The sequence below is a fragment of the Oncorhynchus gorbuscha genome, linkage group LG07 (genome assembly GCF_021184085.1).
Source record: "Oncorhynchus gorbuscha isolate QuinsamMale2020 ecotype Even-year linkage group LG07, OgorEven_v1.0, whole genome shotgun sequence".
Classification (NCBI taxonomy): Eukaryota; Metazoa; Chordata; class Actinopteri; order Salmoniformes; family Salmonidae; genus Oncorhynchus; species Oncorhynchus gorbuscha.
This window is the reverse complement of record NC_060179.1, coordinates 73328550-73350250: the sequence shown is the minus strand read 5'-3', so window position 1 is coordinate 73350250 and position 21701 is coordinate 73328550. Positions and strand designations below refer to the sequence as shown.

The window sequence follows — 21701 nt, the reverse complement described above, 5'->3', positions numbered from 1 at the left end:
TTTTTAAGAAAGTTAAATGTCAGAATAATAGTAGAGATAATTACTTATTTCAGCTTTTATTTCTTTCATCACATTCCCAGAGGGTCAGAAGTTTACATACACTCAATTAGTATTTGGTAGCATTGCCTTTAAATTGTTGAACTTGGGTCAAACGTTTTGGTAGCCTCCCACAAGCTTCCCACAATAAGTTGGGTGAATTTGGCCCATTCCTCCTGACAGAGCTGGTGTAACTGAGTCAGGTTTGTAGGCTTCCTTGCTCGCACACACCTTTTCAGTTCTTCGCACACACTTCATTCATCAAATGATGTCAATTAGCCTATCAGAAGCTTCTGAAGACATGACATAATTTTCTGGAATCTTTCATGCTGTTTAAAGGCACAGTCAACTTAAGTGTATGTAAACTTCTGACCCACTGGAATTGTGATACAGTGAATTATAAGTGAAATAATCTGTCTGTAAACAATTGTTGGAAAAGTTACTTGTGTCATGCACAAAGTAGATGTCCTAACTGACTTGTCAAAACTATAGTTTGCTAACAAGACTTTTGTGGAGTGGTTAAAAAACGAGTTATACTGACTCAGGTCTAAGTGTATGTAAACTTCCGACTTCAACTGTATATACACTTCCCTTGCAAACCACTGTCGGTTGTGTGACCTAATGAACACAACCCCAGTTCTCCTGATTAAACCGGACAACAAGTGTAGTCACTTTGAACCAGACGCAAACAAACCTGGGAGGGACTAGCTGCTGCTCTTGTCCAATAAGAAACTCATATTTTGTTGCAAAACAAATTCTGTTGCAAAAATACCCTTATATACACCCTGGTAAATAACCCTTTGTTGACCTGCTGGTCCAGGGAGGCACAGTCCTCCTCTTCCTCCCGCTCTCTGTGTGGGTGGTGACTCCTCCTGTAGCAGGAGGTGGCCAGCCCCCGGAGGAGTGAGGAGGGACGCATTTGGGAGAGGTAGGGACGCAGGTCTGACAGCTGGAACTCTGTGTTGGAGGGAATGTAAGTGCATCTGTTGTTTAGCAGCTTGGAGATCGCCGACACACTGAGGTGTCTCCTGAGTTGCTTGCCGCGCATGCTGTCTGGCAGGAGCTCAACCAGCCAGCGCAGGTTGTGATGGTCCTCAGTCAGGGCAATCAGCGACATGCAGATCCTGGGTAGCTACAGAACAGGACAGGAGATCGATCAACATCAACAATCAGACAGGAGAAACAGACACACAACACAGTGAGATGAGTTTACCTAGGAAAGGAAAGAAATAAAGTTCAAACTAGCAAAATAAAGAAATGGTGACAAGCATTCATTCATCTCCAGCACCATACCAGTGTCTACATACAGTGAGCTCCAAAAGTATAGCTTTTGGAGCTCACAGTAGCTAGGTTTCCATCCAATTTGTGACAGATTTTCATGGGAATATAAAAAAAAAAAAATCTGCATAGAATAACATGCTCATTTTCCACCAGAGATGTGTTTCCATCAAACTAACCTTTTGCGGATAAAAGGCTGTGCGCGATGACATAGTGCACATAAAAATGACTTTTGCAGTTAAATTACAAGTTAAATGGGTTTCCATGGGGCCTCCCGAGTGGCGCAGCAGTCTAAGGCACTGCATCTCAGTATTTCCTCTGACACATTGGTGCAGCTGGTTTCCGGGTTAAGCGAGCAGTGTGTCCAGAAGCAGTGCGGCTTAGCAGGGTCGTGTTTCGGAGGACACATGGCTCTCGAGTTTCGCCCCTCCCGAGTCCGTATGGGAGTTGCAGCAATGAGACTGTAAATACCAATTTGATCTAACGAAATTGAGAAAAAAAGGGGTAAATAGTAACATTTTATTTGTATATAAAATATGAGTTTCCATCGCATTTTCAACTTTACTGATGGTTTTGTAACAAAATCTGTTACGTTTTATTGCAAATGTGCCCACTCTAGTCTTGGCACATGCACATTAACCAACATCTCGCAGATACAGTGCTGGTAGGCTACCTACATTATGAGATTATTATGGAGAAGAGTGATATTTTTTGTATTTGTCAAACGGCAGCCAAGCATTGATGATCATGTCACCAGAATAAGACCCTCGATATTCATTGGAAAAGAGCATCAAGGTCATCACCTTGCACTTTCACCTCCTAACTTAGTTCATCTGTAGCCTAATAAACAGCTTGGTTTACAGATTGGTAGTGGGAGGACCACACAGCATCGCGTGACTCCAAGTTTACTTAAAAATGATGGTTATATTCATATTTGCTAATAAAGGCATTTCCACTGCCATTTCTCACATCATTTACTTTAGACTAAAAAAGAGCCCACCATGTCGAACAAACAAATTGTCTGTTGGCATTTATACAATTGTACCGGCATTTCATGTTTCCATCAGCCCAGTCGTAATTCATCTGCATAAAATGGTTGGCTGGAACCCTGGTTGGTGACACAGTTTTGGGGTTTTGGCTCTGGTCTACAGCACTTTGGATTTGAAATTATACAAAGTTACAGAGGCACAAACATCATACCCCCTAAGAAATGCTAATCTCTCCTGTTCTTGTAATGGTGAGAGGTTAGCATGTCTTGAAGGTATGAAATAAAATGCTAATCTCTCCTGTTCTTGTAATGGTGAGAGGTTAGCATGTCTTGAAGGTATGAAATAAAATGCTAATCTCTCCTGTTCTTGTAATGGAGAGAGGTTAGCATGTCTTGGAGGTATGATATAAAATGCTAACCTCTCCTGTTCTTGTAATGTAGAGAGGTTAGCATGTCTTGAAGGTATGAAATAAAATGCTAATCTCTCCTGTTCTTGTAATGTAGAGAGGTTAGCATGTCTTGGGGGGATGATTTTTGTGCATCCGTAACTTTCTCACTCATCATTATTCATCATTGGGGCGGCAGGGTAGCCTAGTGGTTAGAGCGTTGGACAAGTAACCGAAAGGTTGCAAGTTCAAATCCCCGAGCTGACAAGGTACAAATCTGTTGGGTATATGCAGCAGTTTGGGCCACCTGGCTCAAACTGTGTGAAGACCATTTCTTCCAAAAAAGACATTCATTTGCCAGAACTTTACATAATTATGACATAACGTTGAAGGTTGCGCAATGTAGCAATATTTAGACTTATGGATGTGGTTCCGTATTTCACTGAAAGAATAAAGGTTTTGTTTTCTAAATGACAGTTTCCAGATTTGACCATATTAATGACCTAAGGCCGGTATTTCTGTGTGTTATATTATAATTAAGTCTATGATTTGATAGAGCAGTCTGACTGAGCGTTGGTAGGCAGCAGCAGTAAGCATTCATTCAAACAGAACTTTCCTGCTTTGTCAGCAGCTCTTCGCAATGCTTGAAGCACAGCTCTGTTTATGACTTCCAGCCTATCAACTCGCGAGATTAGGCTGGCAATACTAAAGTGCCTATTAGAACATCCAATAGTCAAAGGTATCTGAAATACAAATGGTAGAGAGAAATAGTCCTATAATTACTATAATAACTACAACCTAAAGCTTATTAATTGGGAAAATCGAAGACTCATGTTAAAAGGAACCACCAGCTTTCATATGTTCTCATGTTCTGAGCAATGAACTTAAACTTTATCTTTTTTACATGGCACATATTGTACATTTACTTTCTTCTCCAACACTGTTTTTGCATTATTTAAACTAAATTGTTTTTATTTATGTATTATATTAAGTTAAAATAAAAGTGTTCATTCAGTATTGTTGTAATTGTCATTATTACAAATATATATATATAAAAATCGTCCGATTAATCGGTATCGGGGTTGAAAAATCATAATTGGTCGACCTCTAGCCAACACACCGTAATGGTGTTGTCCACCACCCTTCTTCCATCTCCATATTTGACAGGGAAGCCTAAATGCTCCCATCCATGAGACTGAAATGAAGCGGGAGGCTTTTCCTGTTCTTCAGCTCCTCCGCCAGCCATGGCTGTCACTGCTCTTTTCTTCTTTGCTTTTTGAAACAGGAGCATCCAGGATTGATACGTTGGGATTCAACACGTGAACAGTAAACACAACAGCTTTAAAAAAATTATTCAATCAGGCTTCAGAGCAAAACACAGCACTGTCTTTATCTTTTCACTGCATCGAGATTTAGGGAATTACTTTAAAAAGTAACAGCAGCAGTAAAATCACACTATGATGGTTAAACTCTGCAATTGATCTGCGGTTCACATATGCGTGCTGAGCCGTGGGGGGTGATCTTTACGGATCACGGATCAACTACGGTCCATTACATCACTAGTCATGAGCATATGTAGATTAAGTGAAAGTGCAGCTTTTGTGATTGGACCTAGAAAATTCTTGACCCTGTTTTGGGACTGTGTTTAAAATAAGTCAGTGCTAACTCTGCTCCGGAGCAGGGCCAGCTAGCCCTGGGCTAAGGATGGTGCTAGTCCACTTTACAATGTGCAAGCGTGAACACTCCCTTAGCCCTGGGCTTATTTAGACAGCAAATAACTGGATGGGAGAGACAAGCAAGTAGGAGATGAAGTTAGAAATGCTTAGGCGGGGATTGAACCCAAAACCATTGGGGTTGCACATGTACACATGTTTCTACGGCACCACGCAGAAGCCACAGAAGATGAAAGAAATAAAACAGTTGACTGACCATGATGTCCAAGTCCCTTATGCTGTTGACCAGGTTGTGCAGTAGGGAGCGGAGGTGCTCAGTGGGCTGGAGGGCGAGCTGCGTGTCCAGGCCCACTCTGCTCACCACCGTCAGGAGTAACAACAGTTCTCCGTCACTGTAGACCCGCGGGCACAACGACGTACAATGACACATGTACTTGACGACATTGTCAAAGTTGTGTTCAGGGAAAGTTCTGATCTCCTTCTTGCTGGACAGGCTCTCTGTGCTGCTGATCTGGAGGCCCTCTCTACATACACACAGGTAGTTATTATCTGTCTATCAGACAAATTGTATGAACAAAGTAGTTATTGACACACATACATACTTACATCAAGTCTCCCTCAGTGAAGGGGGGTTGTAGGTTCTCCAGGGGGAAAAGGGTGACAAAGGGAACCCCCATGTTCATGAAGACCAGGGTCATGTCTCCAATACTGGGCACCCACACCTCAAACCTCTCACTCTTATTCAGTACCATGTGTTCAGCAGCAGAGCAGGCAATATCTCCAAGGGCCTTTAGTACCTGATGACAGGTCAGCCTGTCTGAGTGGACTGACATCATCTACAGGAGGGAGAGAGAGAGAAAAAGAGAGGCTGACGTTTTGTCTGTCTTTAATGAGCCATCCCCTATTTGATTAAAAACAATTTAGGACCCCCTTCGTTAGTCCTCCCCCTATGTTAGTCCCCCCCCTCGTTAGTCCTCCCCCGGGGCGGCAGGGTAGCCCGGAAGGTTGCAAGTTCAAAACCCCGAGCTGCCACGGTACAAATCTGTCGTTCTGCCCCTGAACAAGGCAGTTCACCCACCACTCCTAGGCCGTCATTGAAAATAAGAATTTGTTCTTAACTGACTTGCCTAGTTAAATAAAGATAAAACGTTAGTCCTCTCCATGAAAAAAATAGTTGCAAACCACCAAAGAGAGAGACATTAATACATTGATCAATTAAAATTAAGCAATTATACAAACAAATCAATCAATCTGATTAGTCTAGCACAGGTAAAAGGGGGTGTAGAGTAGTACCTGGAAGAGCCAGCGGGTCACCTGGGGAGGACAGGGGGAGGAGCAGTAAGCTCTCTGGAACAGCTGGGAACTGACCTGGGTCCTGAACTGGTCTGGAGAGGAGCTGAGAGACACAGAGGGAATGAGAGATGGTAGAGAGAGGGGGAAAACACACACCAGAGAGAGAAGGGAAAAACACACACCAGAGAGATGAGAGAGAGGGGAAAAACACACACCAGAGAGATTAGAGAGAGGGGAAAAACACACACCAGAGAGATGAGAGAGAGGGGAAAAACACACACCAGAGAGATTAGAGAGGGGAAAAACACACACCAGAGAGAGAGGGGAAAAACACACACCAGAGAGATTAGAGAGAGGGGAAAAACACACACCAGAGAGATGAGAGAGAGGGGGAAAAACACACATCAGAGAGAGAGGGGAAAAGCACACACCAGAGAGATGAGAGAGAGGGGAAAAACACACACCAGAGAGATTAGAGAGAGAGGGGAAAAACACACACCAGAGAGAGGGGAAAAACACACACCAGAGAGATGAGAGAGAGAGAGGGGAAAAACACACACCATAGAGATGAGAGAGAGGGGAAAAACACACACCATAGAGATGAGAGAGAGGGGAAAAACACACACCAGAGAGAGAGGGGAAAAACACACACCAGAGAGAGAGAGAGGGGAAAAACACACACCAGAGAGATGAGAGAGAGGGGAAAAACACACACCAGAGAGATGAGAGAGAGGGGAAAAACACACACCAGAGAGATGAGAGAGAGGGGAAAAACACACACCAGAGAGATGAGAGAGAGAGGGGAAAAACACACACCAGAGAGATGAGAGAGAGGGGAAAAACACACACCAGAGAGATGAGAGAGAGGGGAAAAACACACACCAGAGAAATGAGAGAGGGGAAAAACACACACCAGAGAGAGAGAGGGGAAAAACACACACCAGAGAGATGAGAGAGAGAGGGGAAAAACACACACCAGAGAGATGAGAGAGGAGAAAAAAACACACCAGAGAGATGAGAGAGGAGAAAAAAACACACCAGAGAGAGAGGGGAAAAACACACACCAGAGAGATGAGAGAGGGGAAAACACACACCAGAGAGAGAGGGGAAAAACACACACCAGAGAGAGAGAGGGGAAAAACACATACCAGAGAGATGAGAGAGAGGGGAAAAACACACCAGAGAGAGAGAGGGGAAAAACACACACCAGAGAGATGAGAGGGGAAAAACACACCAGAGAGAGAGAGGGGAAAAACACACCAGAGAGAGAGAGGGGAAAAACACACCAGAGAGAGAGAGGGGAAAAACACACCAGAGAGAGAGAGGGGAAAAACACACACCAGAGAGATGAGAGGGGAAAAACACACACCAGAGAGATGAGAGAGGGGAAAAACACACACCAGAGAGATGAGAGAGGGGAAAAACACACACCAGAGAGATGAGAGAGAGGGGAAAAACACACACCAGAGAGATGAGAGAGAGGGGAAAAACACACACCAGAGAGATGAGAGAGAGGGGGAAAACACACACCAGAGAGATTAGAGAGAGGGGAAAAACACACACCAGAGAGATGAGAGAGAGGGGGAAAAACACACATCAGAGAGAGAGGGGAAAAGCACACACCAGAGAGATTAGAGAGAGGGGAAAAGCACACACCAGAGAGATTAGAGAGAGGGGAAAAACACACACCAGAGAGATTAGAGAGAGGGGAAAAACACACACCAGAGAGATGAGAGAGAGGGGAAAAACACACACCAGAGAGATTAGAGAGAGGGGAAAAACACACACCAGAGAGATTAGAGAGAGGGGAAAAACACACACCAGAGAGATGAGAGAGAGGGGAAAAACACACACCAGAGAGATTAGAGAGAGGGGAAAAACACACACCAGAGAGATTAGAGAGAGGGGAAAAACACACACCAGAGAGATGAGAGAGAGGGGAAAAACACACACCAGAGAGAGGGGAAAAACACACACCAGAGAGATTAGAGAGAGAGGGGAAAAACACACACCAGAGAGATTAGAGAGAGAGGGGAAAAACACACACCAGAGAGAGGGGAAAAACACACACCAGAGAGATGAGAGAGAGAGGGGAAAAACACACACCATAGAGATGAGAGAGAGGGGAAAAACACACACCATAGAGATGAGAGAGAGGGGAAAAACACACACCATAGAGATGAGAGAGAGGGGAAAAACACACACCATAGAGATGAGAGAGAGGGAAAAACACACACCATAGAGATGAGAGAGAGGGGAAAAACACACACCAGAGAGATGAGAGAGGGGGAAAAACACACACCAGAGAGATGAGAGAGGGGGAAAAACACACACCAGAGATGAGAGAGGAAAAACACACACCAGAGAGATGAGAGAGGGGGGAAAACACACACCAGAGAGATGAGAGAGAGGGGGAAAACACACCAGAGAGATGAGAGAGAGGGGGAAAAACACACACCAGAGAGAGAGGGGGGAAAAACACACACCAGAGAGATGAGAGAGAGGGAAAAACACACACCAGAGAGATGAGAGAGAGAGGGGGAAAAACACACACCAGAGAGATGAGAGAGAGAGAGGGGGAAAAACACACACCAGAGAGATGAGAGAGAGGGGGAAAAACACACACCAGAGAGATGAGAGAGAGGGGGAAAAACACACACCAGAGAGATGAGAGGGGAAAAACACACACCAGAGAGATTAGAGAGGGGAAAAACACACACCAGAGAGATGAGAGAGAGGGGAAAAACACACCAGAGAGATGAGAGAGAGGGGAAAAACACACCAGAGAGAGAGGGGAAAAGCACACAGCAGAGAGATGAGAGAGAGGGGAAAAACACACCAGAGAGAGAGGGGAAAAACACACACAAGAGAGCAAGAGAGAAGAGGACTGAACATTTCCTCTCAGTCACACACACACACACACCTCACCATAGGATTGTTTTCTGTGTGGTGTCACACGGGGTGACGTTACAGCGTCTCAGCTGCAGTGTGTGTTGGCTGAAGAGACGGCCAAAGTTGTCCAGGTTGAACACCGCTTCCCCGGGGTGTAGGTCCTGGATGGCACTAGACAACACCGAGAAACGCTGCAGGAAATCCCTGGGGTTGACAAGAGATACACACATGGAAGTGTGGGATTGTGGTTATTAGTCTGTGTGTGTGTGTAGTTACCTCTGCTCCTATGATTAACTGGAAATGGGGTACCTAGACAGTTCAACAGAAGATGTCCGCTGCATTTATCTGTCTTAAATCGACGTCATTGGTGCCCGTAGAACGGTTGTTGTTAAGTGCCTTGCTCACGGACAGAACAGCAGATTTTCCCACATTGCCCGGCTCAGGGATTCAAACCAGCGACCTCTGTTAACCTCTAGACTACCTGCACTCTTTTCTGTACGCTCCTCTTTTGTGTTTATATGGATGTACAGTACCAGTCTAAAGTACTAGGTTGACTTTATTTGTACTATTTGTACTATTTTCTAGATTGAAGAATAATAGTGAAGACATCAAAACTATGAAATAACACATGGAATCATGTAGTAACCAACAGTGTTAAACAAAATAAAATATATTTTATATTTGAGATTCTTTAAAGTAGTAGGAAAGGAAGACCCCAAGTTACCTCTGCTGCAGAGGATAAGTTCATTAGAGTTACCTCTGCTGCAGAGGATAAGTTCATTAGAGTTACCTCTGCTGCAGAGGATAAGTTCATTAGAGTTACCTCTGCTGCAGAGGATAAGTTCATTAGAGTTACCTCTGCTGCAGAGGATAAGTTCATTAGAGTTACCTCTGCTGCAGAGGATAAGTTCATTAGAGTTACCTCTGCTGCAGAGGATAAGTTCATTAGAGTTACCTCTGCTGCAGAGGATAAGTTCATTAGAGTTACCTCTGCTGCAGAAGATAAGTTCATTAGAGTTACCTCTGCTGCAGAGGATAAGTTCATTAGAGTTACCTCTGCTGCAGAGGATAAGTTCATTAGAGTTACCTCTGCTGCAGAGGATAGGTTCATTAGAGTTACCTCTGCTGCAGAGGATAAGTTCATTAGAGTTACCTCTGCTGCAGAGGATAAGTTCATTAGAGTTACCTCTGCTGCAGAGGATAAGTTCATTAGAGTTACCTCTGCTGCAGAGGATAAGTTCATTAGAGTTACCTCTGCTGCAGAGGATAAGTTCATTAGAGTTACCTCTGCTGCAGAGGATAAGTTCATTAGAGTTACCTCTGCTGCAGAGGATAAGTTCATTAGAGTTACCTCTGCTGCAGAGGATAGGTTCATTAGAGTTACCTCTGCTGCAGAGGATAGGTTCATTAGAGTTACCTCTGCTGCAGAGGATAAGTTCATTAGAGTTACCTCTGCTGCAGAGGATAAGTTCATTAGAGTTACCTCTGCCGCAGAGGATATGTTCATTAGAGTTACCTCTTCTGCAGAGGATAAGTTCATTAGAGTTACCTCTGCTGCAGAGGATAAGTTCATTAGAGTTAACAGCCTCAGAAATTGCAGCCCAAATAAATGCTTCACAGAGTTCAAGTAACAGACACATCTCAACATCAACTGTTCAGAGGAGACTGTGTGAATCAGGCCTTCATGGTCGAATTTCTGCAAAGGAAACACTACTAAAGGACACCAATAAGAAGAACATACTAGCTTGGGCCAAGAAACACGAGCAATGGACATTAGACTGGTGGAAATCTGTCCTTTGGTCTGATGAGTCCAAATTTGAGATATTTGGTTCCAACCGCCATGTCTTTGTGAGACGCAGAGTAGGTGAACGGATGATCTGCACATGTGTGGTTCCGACCGTGAAGCATGGAGGAGGAGGTGGGATGGGGCTTTGCTGGTGACACTTAACTAGCATGGCTACCACAGCATTCTGCAGCGATATGCCATCCCATCTGGTTTGTGCTTAGTGGGACTATAATTTGTTTTTCAACAGGACAATGACCCAACACACACCTCCAGGCTATGTAAGGGCTATTTGACCAAGAAGGAGAGTGATGGAGTGCTGCAACAGATGAACTGGCCTCCACAGTCACCCAACCTCAACCCAATTGAGATGGTTTGGGATGAGTTGGACTGCAGAGTGAAGAAAAAGCAGCTAACAAATGCTCATCATATGTGGAAACTCATTCAAAACTGTTGGTATAGCATTCCACGTGAAGCTGGTTGAGAAAATGCCAAGAGTGTGCAAAGCTGTCATCAATGCAAATGGTGGCTACTTTGAAGAATTTCAAATATATTTAGATTTTTTAAACACTTTTTGGTTACTACATGATTCCATATGTGTTATAACATAGTATTGATGTCTTCACTATTATTTTACTATGTAGAAAATAGTAAAAATAAAGAAAAAGTCCAAACTTTTGACTGGTACTGTATGTTTTAAGTGTATGTGTGTGGGTGCATGTGTGCTTGCAGTTACTTTTGCTGCTGCGAGATAGCCTCCTCAATGATCTCCTCCTCCTCTTCCTCAGCCAATCTCAGCAGTTTCTCCTTACAGGAGAGATGCAGCTTGGCTTCCATCTCCTTAGACCTGGGGAGAATAACCACGACATAGCACACATTGTTATGAAATAGAACTTGTTTAATTCTTAAAGTCTAAGCCGTTGGGGGGTTCTCAGCTGACATATGGAATTGTTTTAAGGTGGTCATACTATGGATCATTTAGCTATTTGATTTAGAATTTTTAGGTAACTAACAAAATATTTGATAAAATATTGAATTTGGCCTTTACTACTATAGCCCAGAGAAACGCATTGTAAAACACATTCATAAATGGGAAAAAAGACAGTCAAAAACTAAATCATGAGAAACAAGGTTTTGAAGTGTTTGCTCTATATCTAGAGACATAAGAAAGAACAAGTATTTGATACACTGCCGATTTTGTAGGTTTCCCTACTTACAAAGCATGTAGAGGTCTGTAATTTTTATCATAGGTACACTTCAACTGTGAGAGACGGAATCTAAAACAACAATCCAGAAAATCACATTGTATGATTTTTAAGTAATTAATTTGCATTTTATTGCATGATATAAGTATTTGATCACCTACCAACCAGTAAGAATTTCCGTCTCTCACAGACCTGTTACTTTTTCTTTAAGAAGCCCTCCTGTTCTCCACTCATTACCTGTATTAACTGCACCTGATTGAACTCGTTACCTGTATAAAAGACACCTGTCCACACACTCAATCAAACAGACTCCAACCTCTCCACAATGGCCAAGACCAGAGAGCTGTGTAAGGACATCAGGGATAAAATTGTACACCTGCACAAGGCTGGGATGGGCTACAGGACAATAGGCAAGCATCTTGGTGAGAAGGCAACAACTGTTGGTGCAATTATTAGAAAATGGAAGAAGTTCAAGATGACGGTCAATCACCCTCGGTCTGGGGCTCCATGCAAGATCTCACCTCGTGGGGCATCAATGATCATGAGGAAGGTGAGGGATCAGCCCAGAACTACACGGCATGACCTGGTCAATGACCTGAAGAGAGCTGGGACCACAGTCTCAAAGAAAACCATTAGTAACACACTACGCCGTCATGGATTAAAATCCTGCAGCTCACGCAAGGTCCCCCTGCTCAAGCCAGCGCATGTCCAGGCCCTTCTGAAGTTTGCCAATGACCATCTGGATGATCCAGAGGAGGAATGGGAGAAGGTCATGTGGTCTGATGAGACAAAAATAGAGCTTTTTGGTCTAAACTCCACTCGCCGTGTTTGGAGGAAGAAGAAGGATGAGTACAACCCCAAGAACACCATCCCAACCATGAAGCATGGAGATGGAAACATCATTCTTTGGGGATGCTTTTCTGTAAAGGGGACAGGACGACTGCACCGTATTGAGGGGAGGATGGATGGGACCATGTATCGCGAGATCTTGGCCAACAACCTCCCTCAGTAAGAGCATTGAAGATGGGTCGTGGCTGGGTCTTCCAGCATGACAACGACCCAAAACACACAGCCAGGGCAACTAAGGAGTGGCTCCGTAAGAAGCATCTCAAGGTCCTGGAGTGGCCTAGCCAGTCTCCAGACCTGAACCCAATAGAAAATCTTTGGAGGGAGCTGAAAGTCCGTATTGCCCAGTGACAGCCCCGAAACCTGAAGGGTCTGGAGAAGGTCTGTATGCAGGAGTGGGCCAAAATCTCTGCTGCAGTGTGTGCAAACCTGGTCAAGAACTACAGGAAACGTATGATCTCTGTAATTGCAAACAAAGGTTTCTGTACCAAATATTAAGTTATGCTTTTTTCATAAGGTGAATGCACCAATTTGTAAGTCGCTCTGAATAAGAGCGTCTGCTAAATGACTTAAATGTAAATGTAATGTAATGCTTTTCTGATGTATCAAATACTTATGTCATGCAATAAAATGCTAATTAATTACTTAAAAATCATACAATGTGATTGTCTGGATTTTTGTTTTAGATTATGTCCCTCACAGTTGAAGTGTACCTATGATAAAAATTACAGAAATGACATGCTTTGTAAGTAGGAAAACCTGCAAAATCGGCAGTGTTTCAAATACTTGTTCTCCCCAATGTATATATTCTTTACACATATTTAAGCCCTTTTGGGGTAGGCACAAATCTACCTTCATCCTTCCATTCCTTTTTTAAAATGGTACAGGTTACCTTCAGACGACACTTGTGGGGGGGGTCATAGAGCAAAATGGCGAACACCATCGTGTTTGTGTTTTGAAGCAAGAAATAGATCTCTGAACATTTCACCTATTACTACCTGTCAGGGCAATGAGATTGAGACTGTAACCTCATAAATATCTTGGAATTTTAATTGATGATGGCCTCTCTTTTAAATTGCATATTCAACAACTTACAAAAAAATTGAAGCTGAAGTTGGTATTTTATTTTAGGAATAAGGCCTGTTTTTCTGTCGAAGCCAGAAGGAGGCTAGTATCAGCTACATGTATGCCTTTACTAGACTATGGGGATATTTTATATATGAATGCTTCCACTCAGTGTTTGAGATCAATTGACACCCTTTACCATGGAGCATTGAGATTTATTTTAAACTGCAAAACCCTTACACACCACTGCACTTTGTATACCAGGGTTGGCTGGCCTTCTCTAGTCACTCGTAGGCTCAGTCACTGGTATACTTTTATTTACAAAGCCATTTTGGGTTTACTACCATTTTATTTGGGCATTTTTATTGTTCATAAATGTGGTGGGTACTCTCTTCATTTGCTGGACTTTATCCTGCTAACTGTTCCAAATGTCCGAACTGAATTTGGTAAAAGGGCTTTTATGTACTCTGCACCATCGTCTTGGAACGCATTACAAAATACTTTTAAACCGGAAGAACTTGTCCTGATTGGTGTTTTTAAATCACTGATGAAGGACTTTGAGACTAATTCCCTGACCTGTCAATGTTTTTTTGAATTTGCTGTTTTATGATTTTGTTATATACATATTGTGAATATATATTGTGAATTATATGGTTTGTACTAGATTACTTGTAGTTTTTCATGTTGTCTGTCTGTAATTGTGTAATGACTTGGTGCTGCCTATCTTGGCCAGGATGCTCTTGAAAAAGAGATTTCAAATCTCAATGAGCCCTTCCTGGTTAAACATTTTATTTTATTTTTTAAATGGTACATTGTCATTTTAAAGCAATGCAGGGATAATGTCACTTATGATAAAGCAATACCTTTGAATGCTCTCCTTTTCCTTCAGCATCTCATCCAGGTTGTTCCTGTAACTGGTGGCTTTAGATGAAGATGGCTGCCAGAGAAAACATCACATCAACGTTATCAACCCTTTTAGACTGAGGTAAAACACTGTAGCATGTTAGAGACGACTTGCACACTGTTTTACGGCATTTCAAATTAGTCCTTTGAACCTTTCTAACCTTCTACAATAAGTTACAACTAAACCATATAAATGCCATTATAGAAAGTAGCTCCTTACAGACTGGTTATAGTGGCTATACTGGACCCCATTTAGGCCTACATCAAAACTGGAAAATTACAATAAGTGAATAAAACATTGTTGACCACGACCCATAGGGACACAGCCCGAAGAAAGTTGCATCTTACTGGTTGGCTGTGGTGTAGGAGCCCAATGGGGATGCTGGGTGCAGGGATGGTTCCTTTTTCTGGGGTGTCTGGAGGCCAGGCGGTACGGTCCAGGATCTGCTGCAGGGACGGCAGCTGGTCCTCGTCACTGCTGCTGCTGGTCTGGGATAGCGCCAACTCTAGCCCCAGGCTCAGGTCGAGGCCTAGGCTCAACTCCACATCCACAGGGTCCCCCTCCAGACTCTTACGGGAATTGTTCTTTTTGCTTCTATGTTCTCCTTCCTCAAGGAACGATAAACTCTTACGGACCTTCTGGTCTCCTTCCTTCCTCTCTTCACCCTCCTTTCCTTGTCCATGTTGGTCCAGGGTTGAGAAGGGACTGGTTTTGAGGTCTGCCGTCTCCATGCTAAATGACTTGTCCTTCCATGAGGATGAGGACTTTGCAGAGGCTGAGAGGGGGATAGTTTTCAGAATGGAGGACTCAGTCTTGAGGTAGGCATTCTCATCCTCATTCATAGTTGACACCAACTCTGCTGAAGCAATACCAGAAGATCTTGTTTTCAGTCCTGAGGCGACATCCTTAGGGGATGAGGGCTTCCCTGAGGATGATACAGTGCTGGTGATGGCTCTGTACAAGCCGGTCTCTAGTTTAGTCAAGTCATTCCTGCTCAACTCCAGCCTTACAAAGGAGGAGTAGATTTTGGGGTCCAGGTGTAGCTTACAGGAGTCCATTGCAGTGTCCGTACAGGAAGAGATCTTGGGACATGGGATTCGCTGTGAGCGGGATTTTGGGGGGATTTCTCTAGGGCTTGTTACATAGGGGGACCCCGGTTCCATACTAGCATCACTGACAGTAGCCAACACAACAGGCAGAGGAACCTTGTTGTGCACAGAGGGCGACCTGTCTCCTCTCTGGGGACTGGGAGAAAAGGTCATCGCTGCTCTAGACAGGCTAGAGGTTATGGGGTCAGGGGTGAAAAGGTCATTCAGGTCATCCGGCAAGGCAGACGTTCTCCGTGGGCGAGAGACGTGTCGCTTCTTTTCCAATGTGTGATGGCACCGAGAACTAGGGCAGCTCGAGTCCGAGCTCTGAGATTTTGAGTCGGGTTTGGGGGTTCTCCCGTCGGGGCGAACTGTCGGTTCTCTTCCTCCCCTCTCTCGCTCTCTGGTCTCTTTAGCTCTCCTACACTCTCCTCTACTAAGGATTGTGACTGGCAGGTTGGCTGGGTTGCCAGATTGGTGATTCATTCCCCTGTATCTGGCCTGAGGGTTGCTGTTCTCCCTCACATTATTGCAGCATGGTGTCTTTCCATGGCCGGTGCAACGCTTCCTCGCAGGTTTGGGTGTGGAGAGTGGATAGGTTGGGAAAGTACTCCTGTTTCCCTCCATCCCTTCCTCGGTCTTCTTAGGGGTGAGACTCTCCTTCAACCTTAGAGTAGGACATGAGCTCAGATTGTTCTTCATGAAGACTTTCTTCAGGTAGGATGGGTTGGGGCTTGTGGACATTTTAGAACTAGGAGTAAAGGGTCAAATGAAATCAAATGTATTCATAACAGAGCACTTAGCCATCACAAACCAGGCGTTACAGAGATCACAATCAGTAACATTTATGGCTTTTCAATTGATGATATTATATTCATTGATCCTTGTTGAAGGCCTTATGAGCTTAGTTAGCACAATTATCTAAATTATCATAAGCCAAAATATAAGGTTCCCTCCATCGTCCATTTTTCTGTAGTCATTTCCTGCTACTACACGGTATACAAAGTTAGCCCTAATAGTAATTGCTGAAGGGGACAAATAAAGTTGCATTGAATTAAATGTTTACCCCCTCACCTGGCTGTTCCATCGGGTGGGCAACAGGTACTGATAGGGTCTGGGATATAGTCCTCTGGATGAAGTCTCTTATTAGCTATGTCCTCTCCTCTTCCTCTGTTTCTCTCCTCCAAGTCTGGGTGTCTGAGTCTCTTCAGAGACATGGATCTGGTGCCTCCTGGTGGGAAACATCATAATCAACATTCACAGTAAATACAATATTTCATATAAAGTTCAACAAATAAAATACTAGAGAACGAGTGTGGGTTTTTACAAGGTCCCTCAACAAATAAAATACTAGAGAACGAGTGTGGGTTTTTACAAGGCCCCTCAACAAATAAAATACTAGAGAACGAGTGTGGGTTTTTACAAGGCCCCTCAACAAATAAAATACTAGAGAACGAGTGTGGGTTTTTACAAGGCCCCTCAACAAATAAAATACTAGAGAACGAGTGTGGGTTTTTACAAGGCCCCTCAACAAATAAAATACTAGAGAACGAGTGTGGGTTTTTACAAGGCCCCTCAACAAATAAAATACTAGAGAACGAGTGTGGGTTTTTACAAGGCCCCTCAACAAATAAAATACTAGAGAACGAGTGTGGGTTTTTACAAGGCCCCTCAACAAATAAAATACTAGAGAACGAGTGTGGGTTTTTACAAGGCCCCTCAACAAATAAAATACTAGAGAACGAGTGTGGGTTTTTACAAGGCCCCTCAACAAATAAAATACTAGAGAACGAGTGTGGGTTTTTACAAGGCCCCTCAACAAATAAAATACTAGAGAACGAGTGTGGGTTTTTACAAGGCCCCTCAACAAATAAAATACTAGAGAACGAGTGTGGGTTTTTACAAGGCCCCTCAACAAATAAAATACTAGAGAACGAGTGTGGGTTTTTACAAGGCCCCTCAACAAATGACAAAATATTACATTAATTGTGAAGTCAATTGTGATAACCCCTTTTTCAAGCGCTTTAGCACACATAACAGAGAGGCCCACTAGATAACTAGATAAAAGTGCACTTCATGCTAAATTAGCCTGAATTTGCATAGTATACTGCTCTCAACAAATCATTAGTCAAATGGCAGAAGGGGCATCAGAAACTACTGTACATGTCTGCATCAGCATTGTTACTGTACAAAAAGAACAACATTGAAACTTATCATTTGGAGATGTTAACCTATTGATGTGTTTATAGACTCATTTTACAAGGGTTCAGGATTCTAAAATAGGTCTATGATGGGCTTGTTATTTACATACAAGTTAGTAGGTCTAATTTGTACCTGGAGTAAACTGCTTGTTAGAGGGAGTGGTTCCTCTGTGGTCCAGGGAACCACGACTCTGTGGAAAGACCGAAAACAGAAGAGAACCAAATATCAACATCATTGAATTGTCATTATTGACGTGCCTGTGAGAGGTGAGAGTGAGACAGTTTAGATTATATTATATTTGTTCGTATCTGCTTAGGACACAGACTTTCAGGATCAATGAAGTACAATACATGTTCAAAGGTATGTAGAGACCTGCTAGTCGAACACCTCATTCCAAAATCATGGGCATTAATATGGAGTTGGTCCCCCTTTGCTGCTATAACAGCCTCCACTCTTCTGGGAAGGCTTTACACTAGATGTTGGAACATTTCTGCAGGGACTTGCTTCCATTCAGCCACATGCATTAGTGAGGTCGGGCACTGATGTTGGGCGATTAGGCCTGGCTCGCAGTCGGCGTTCCAATTCATCTCAAAGGTGTTCAATGGTGTTTAGGTTAGGGCTCTGTGCAGGCTAGTCAAGTTATTCCACAACGATCTCGACAAACCATTTGTGTGGACCTCGCTTTGTGCACGGGGGCATTGTCATGCTGACACAGGAAAGGGCCTTCCCCAAACTGTTACCACAAAGTTGGAAGCACAGAATCGTCTAGAATGTCATTGTATGCTGTAGCGTTAAGAAACCCATTTCATGAAGCTCCTGACGAACAGTTCTTGTCCTGGCATTTCTGCCAGGGGCAGTGTGGAACTCGGGAGTGAGTGTTGCAACCAGTGTTTTCCCCACTGAAAAGCATTGAAGAGAGTTGGAATGGGAATGACAGTGTACTTCCTGAATTGACTGGAATTGACCCCAACCCTAATAGGGATGTGATCAGAGAAAAGAGAACAAACTCAAATGAAACTCTACCTTGGGGGCACTGACTCTGCATGGGGGAAGGGAGGAGGGCGACAGTGGGTTGTCCCTTCCCATACCACCCCAAGTGTTAAAGTTCTTGCCCCTATAGGGGTCAGGGGTCACAGGGCTGTGGGAATGCTGGGTTTTCCTGATTAGGGTGTTTGTAAAGTTGGCCGGGCCATCCTTGGCTTCACCCCCAACTCCAACCCGGGAGGCTCGGTGGTGTACCCCTGGCAGGTGGGGAGGGGGAGGAGGCAGGCCAGGAGCGGGCTTCGCCCTGTGTTTGGGCATGGGGTAAGTGTTGGGGTTGGACAGGTGTCCGGGGGGCTGAGAGGGTTTCATCTCGGCCTCCTGGATGGAGGAGAGGGCCGGTGAGGGTTCAGGACGAGGAGACCCCAAAGGGATGACGTCTTTGACTGCAAACACAGGTGGAAAAGGGATACAGTTGTGAGCATATAGATCAACAGAGATATGATCCAGCACCATACGGAGGAACCATCACCTCCCATTTCACAGCAAGCTTGCTCAAAGGGAAAATGCACTGTATTAATGCAGGTTAACAGCCCCAAAGCATTTCTTGGCCCACCACCATACGATGGGCAACAAAATATTAGGGTTGTCACAATACCAGGATCGCGATACTACGATACCTGATTTTCCATGGCAAAAAAATAAAACACAAATTAGACTGAACTCTATAGCCCTATATTATCATACTTTAAGGTTAAATTGTGGGTGCTACAGCTTGCAGATTAAACAAATGTGACTCTAGATTGTCAGCTCGATGGTGAGAGATTTTGGCGTGCCTACGGTCTGTGGACCGACCAAGCTCCACTGTCATCCAGAAGGCTGTGTCCATGATATCTCTTCTGCACACGGTTATGGCCAACTACTCCAATTTTGACACCATCGTCACTGACGTAGGTTTTTAACAACCTTAGTTTTCGGCGATCTGAGGAAGGACTACAAACATTTTTTAAAGCCCTCGCTGGCACAGGGAAGAGAATAATTATCTCTGGCCCCCTCCCGTGCTACAGAAGGGCTACAGGATGTTTCAGACGACTCTTTGCCCTAAACGAGTACCTGAAGAAACTTTGCAACGACAGGAATGTCTCTTTTTATGACAACTTTGATTTGCTGTGGGAGCAACCAAGACTTTTTAAAAGAGACAGGATTCACCCTAACTGCAGGGGTTCAGGGATTATTTCCAACAACATGGCAAACTGTTTTACAGACTGACAGACGGGGTCTGGCAGTGCTCCAGTTCTCCCTGTCAGAATAAGCAACATAGAACTCAGAAAGCATATCAGCTCCTGTAGAAATTTCATTATGGTTATTGTGTGAGCTAATTTATGTTCCTTTAACTCCACCTTCTGTCATCTACCATTCTGATAGATTGGAGACTGTCAAAAAACGTGGTTGTAACGTTGATAGGTCTGGTTACCTCTAGGCAGACGCCCACACTCATTGAATGTCACTTTTAAATGTTAGAGCAATCACTAGTAAAAACCTCATTACTGACTGCAAAGTTCATTGCATGTTTCTCACTGAAACATGGCTGTCTTCAGACTGTCGAGCCACTCTTATTGAAGCCCCCCCGGGGCTAAAGATGTTCATATTCTATCAGAAAATGGAAAAAGGGTGGGGGGGGGGGGCAGATACTATTTTTGCTAATGCTCTCAGCTGTAAGGACATTTCATTTGGATACTTTGGGTCTTTTCAGCATTATGCTATACTTTTGTCATTGTGTTGGGAGATGTTATATTCATGTTGACAAAGTTAATTCAAGAGTCATTTGAGCTCTATGGACTTTATCCAACATGTTACTTGGCCCACCCATAAGCACAGCCATTCTCTGGACCTGGTTATTACCAAGAGGCTTTCTATTGACATATCCTGTATGGTTTAGGTTGCTTTATCTGATCACCACTGTGTGTTCATTACTACCTTGTTGCCCATAGCACAGGGTAATACTAAACACATTAAGAAACACTATTGAGTGTATGACAATAACTACTCCACCACCTATTCTGCCTTCCTCTTGTGATGATTTGGTTGATAACTTTAATAACAATTTAATAGAAAATTGATGCCATAGTTCCAGTAAAGTTGACAAAGGCCACATCCAAATGGAGACTGAGGAAACTAATAAATGAAGGAGAAATTGCAGAAAGGCAGATCGGAAGTGGAGAAAGTCAAAGTTGCAGGTCCATTAAGATATTCCGAGAGCAACTTGGCATATAATGCATTCGGAAAGTATTCAGACCCCTTGACATTTTCCACATTTTGTTACATTACAGCCTTATTCTAAAATTGATTAAATAGTTACACACAATACCCCATAATGACAAAGCAAAACAGTTATTTAGAAATTGTTCCAAATGTATATTTAAAAAAATATGGAAATATCACATTTACATAAGTATTCAGACCCTTTACTTGTAAGTCGCTCTGGATAAGAGCTTCTGCTAAATGACTTACATGTAAATGTAAGCAGCTTTGGCAGCGATTACAGCCTGGAGTCTTCTTGGGTATGACGCTACAAACTTGACGCACCTGTATTTGGGGAGTTTCTCCCATTCTTCTCTGCAGATCCTCTCAAGCTCTGTCGGGTTGGATGGGGAATGTCGCTGCACAGCTATTTTCAGGTCGCTCCAGAGATGTTCGATCAGGTTAAAGTCCGGGCTCTGGCTGGGCCACTCAAGGACATTCAGAGACTTGTTCTGAAGACACTCCTGCGTTGTCTTAGCTATGTGTTTAGGGTCGTTGTCCTGTTGGAAGGTGAACCTTCGCCCCAGTCTGAGGTCCTGAGCACTCTGGAGCAGGTTTTCATCAAGGATCTCTCTGTACTTTTCTCTGTTCCTCTTTCCCTCTACCCTGACTAGTATTCCAATCCTTGCCCTGAAAAACATCACCACATCATGACGCTGCCACCATCATGCTTCACCATAGGTATGGTGCCAGGTTTCCTCCAGATGTGAGAATTGGCATTCAGGCCGAAGAGTTTGATCTTGGTTTCATCAGACCAGATAATCTTGTTTCTCATGGTCT

At 43.7% G+C, this 21701-nt stretch overlaps 1 protein-coding gene across 10 annotated transcripts in view; it reads right to left on the bottom strand.

The window, feature by feature from the left end:
* The window catches only part of LOC124040329 (SMC5-SMC6 complex localization factor protein 2-like), a 36404-nt gene that overhangs the window by 4725 nt on the left and 9978 nt on the right, over positions 1-21701 (bottom strand). For 6 of the 10 annotated variants that reach the window (XM_046357432.1, XM_046357431.1, XM_046357436.1 and 3 more), the window contains exons 3-13: positions 18663-19066; positions 17772-17829; positions 16512-16668; positions 14697-16188; positions 14309-14382; positions 11066-11176; positions 8583-8750; positions 5655-5757; positions 4968-5197; positions 4618-4885; positions 845-1168 (exon numbers count right to left, since the gene is read on the bottom strand). In XM_046357432.1, coding sequence (XP_046213388.1) covers positions 845-1168; positions 4618-4885; positions 4968-5197; positions 5655-5757; positions 8583-8750; positions 11066-11176; positions 14309-14382; positions 14697-16188; positions 16512-16668; positions 17772-17829; positions 18663-19066 — 3389 coding nt within the window. Of the gene's footprint in view, positions 1-844; positions 1169-4617; positions 4886-4967; positions 5198-5654; positions 5758-8582; positions 8751-11065; positions 11177-14308; positions 14383-14696; positions 16189-16511; positions 16669-17771; positions 17830-18011; positions 18072-18662; positions 19067-21701 lie in introns of those variants that run through there. The other 4 variants (XM_046357439.1, XM_046357437.1, XM_046357440.1 and 1 more) reach the window with 2 other exon arrangements.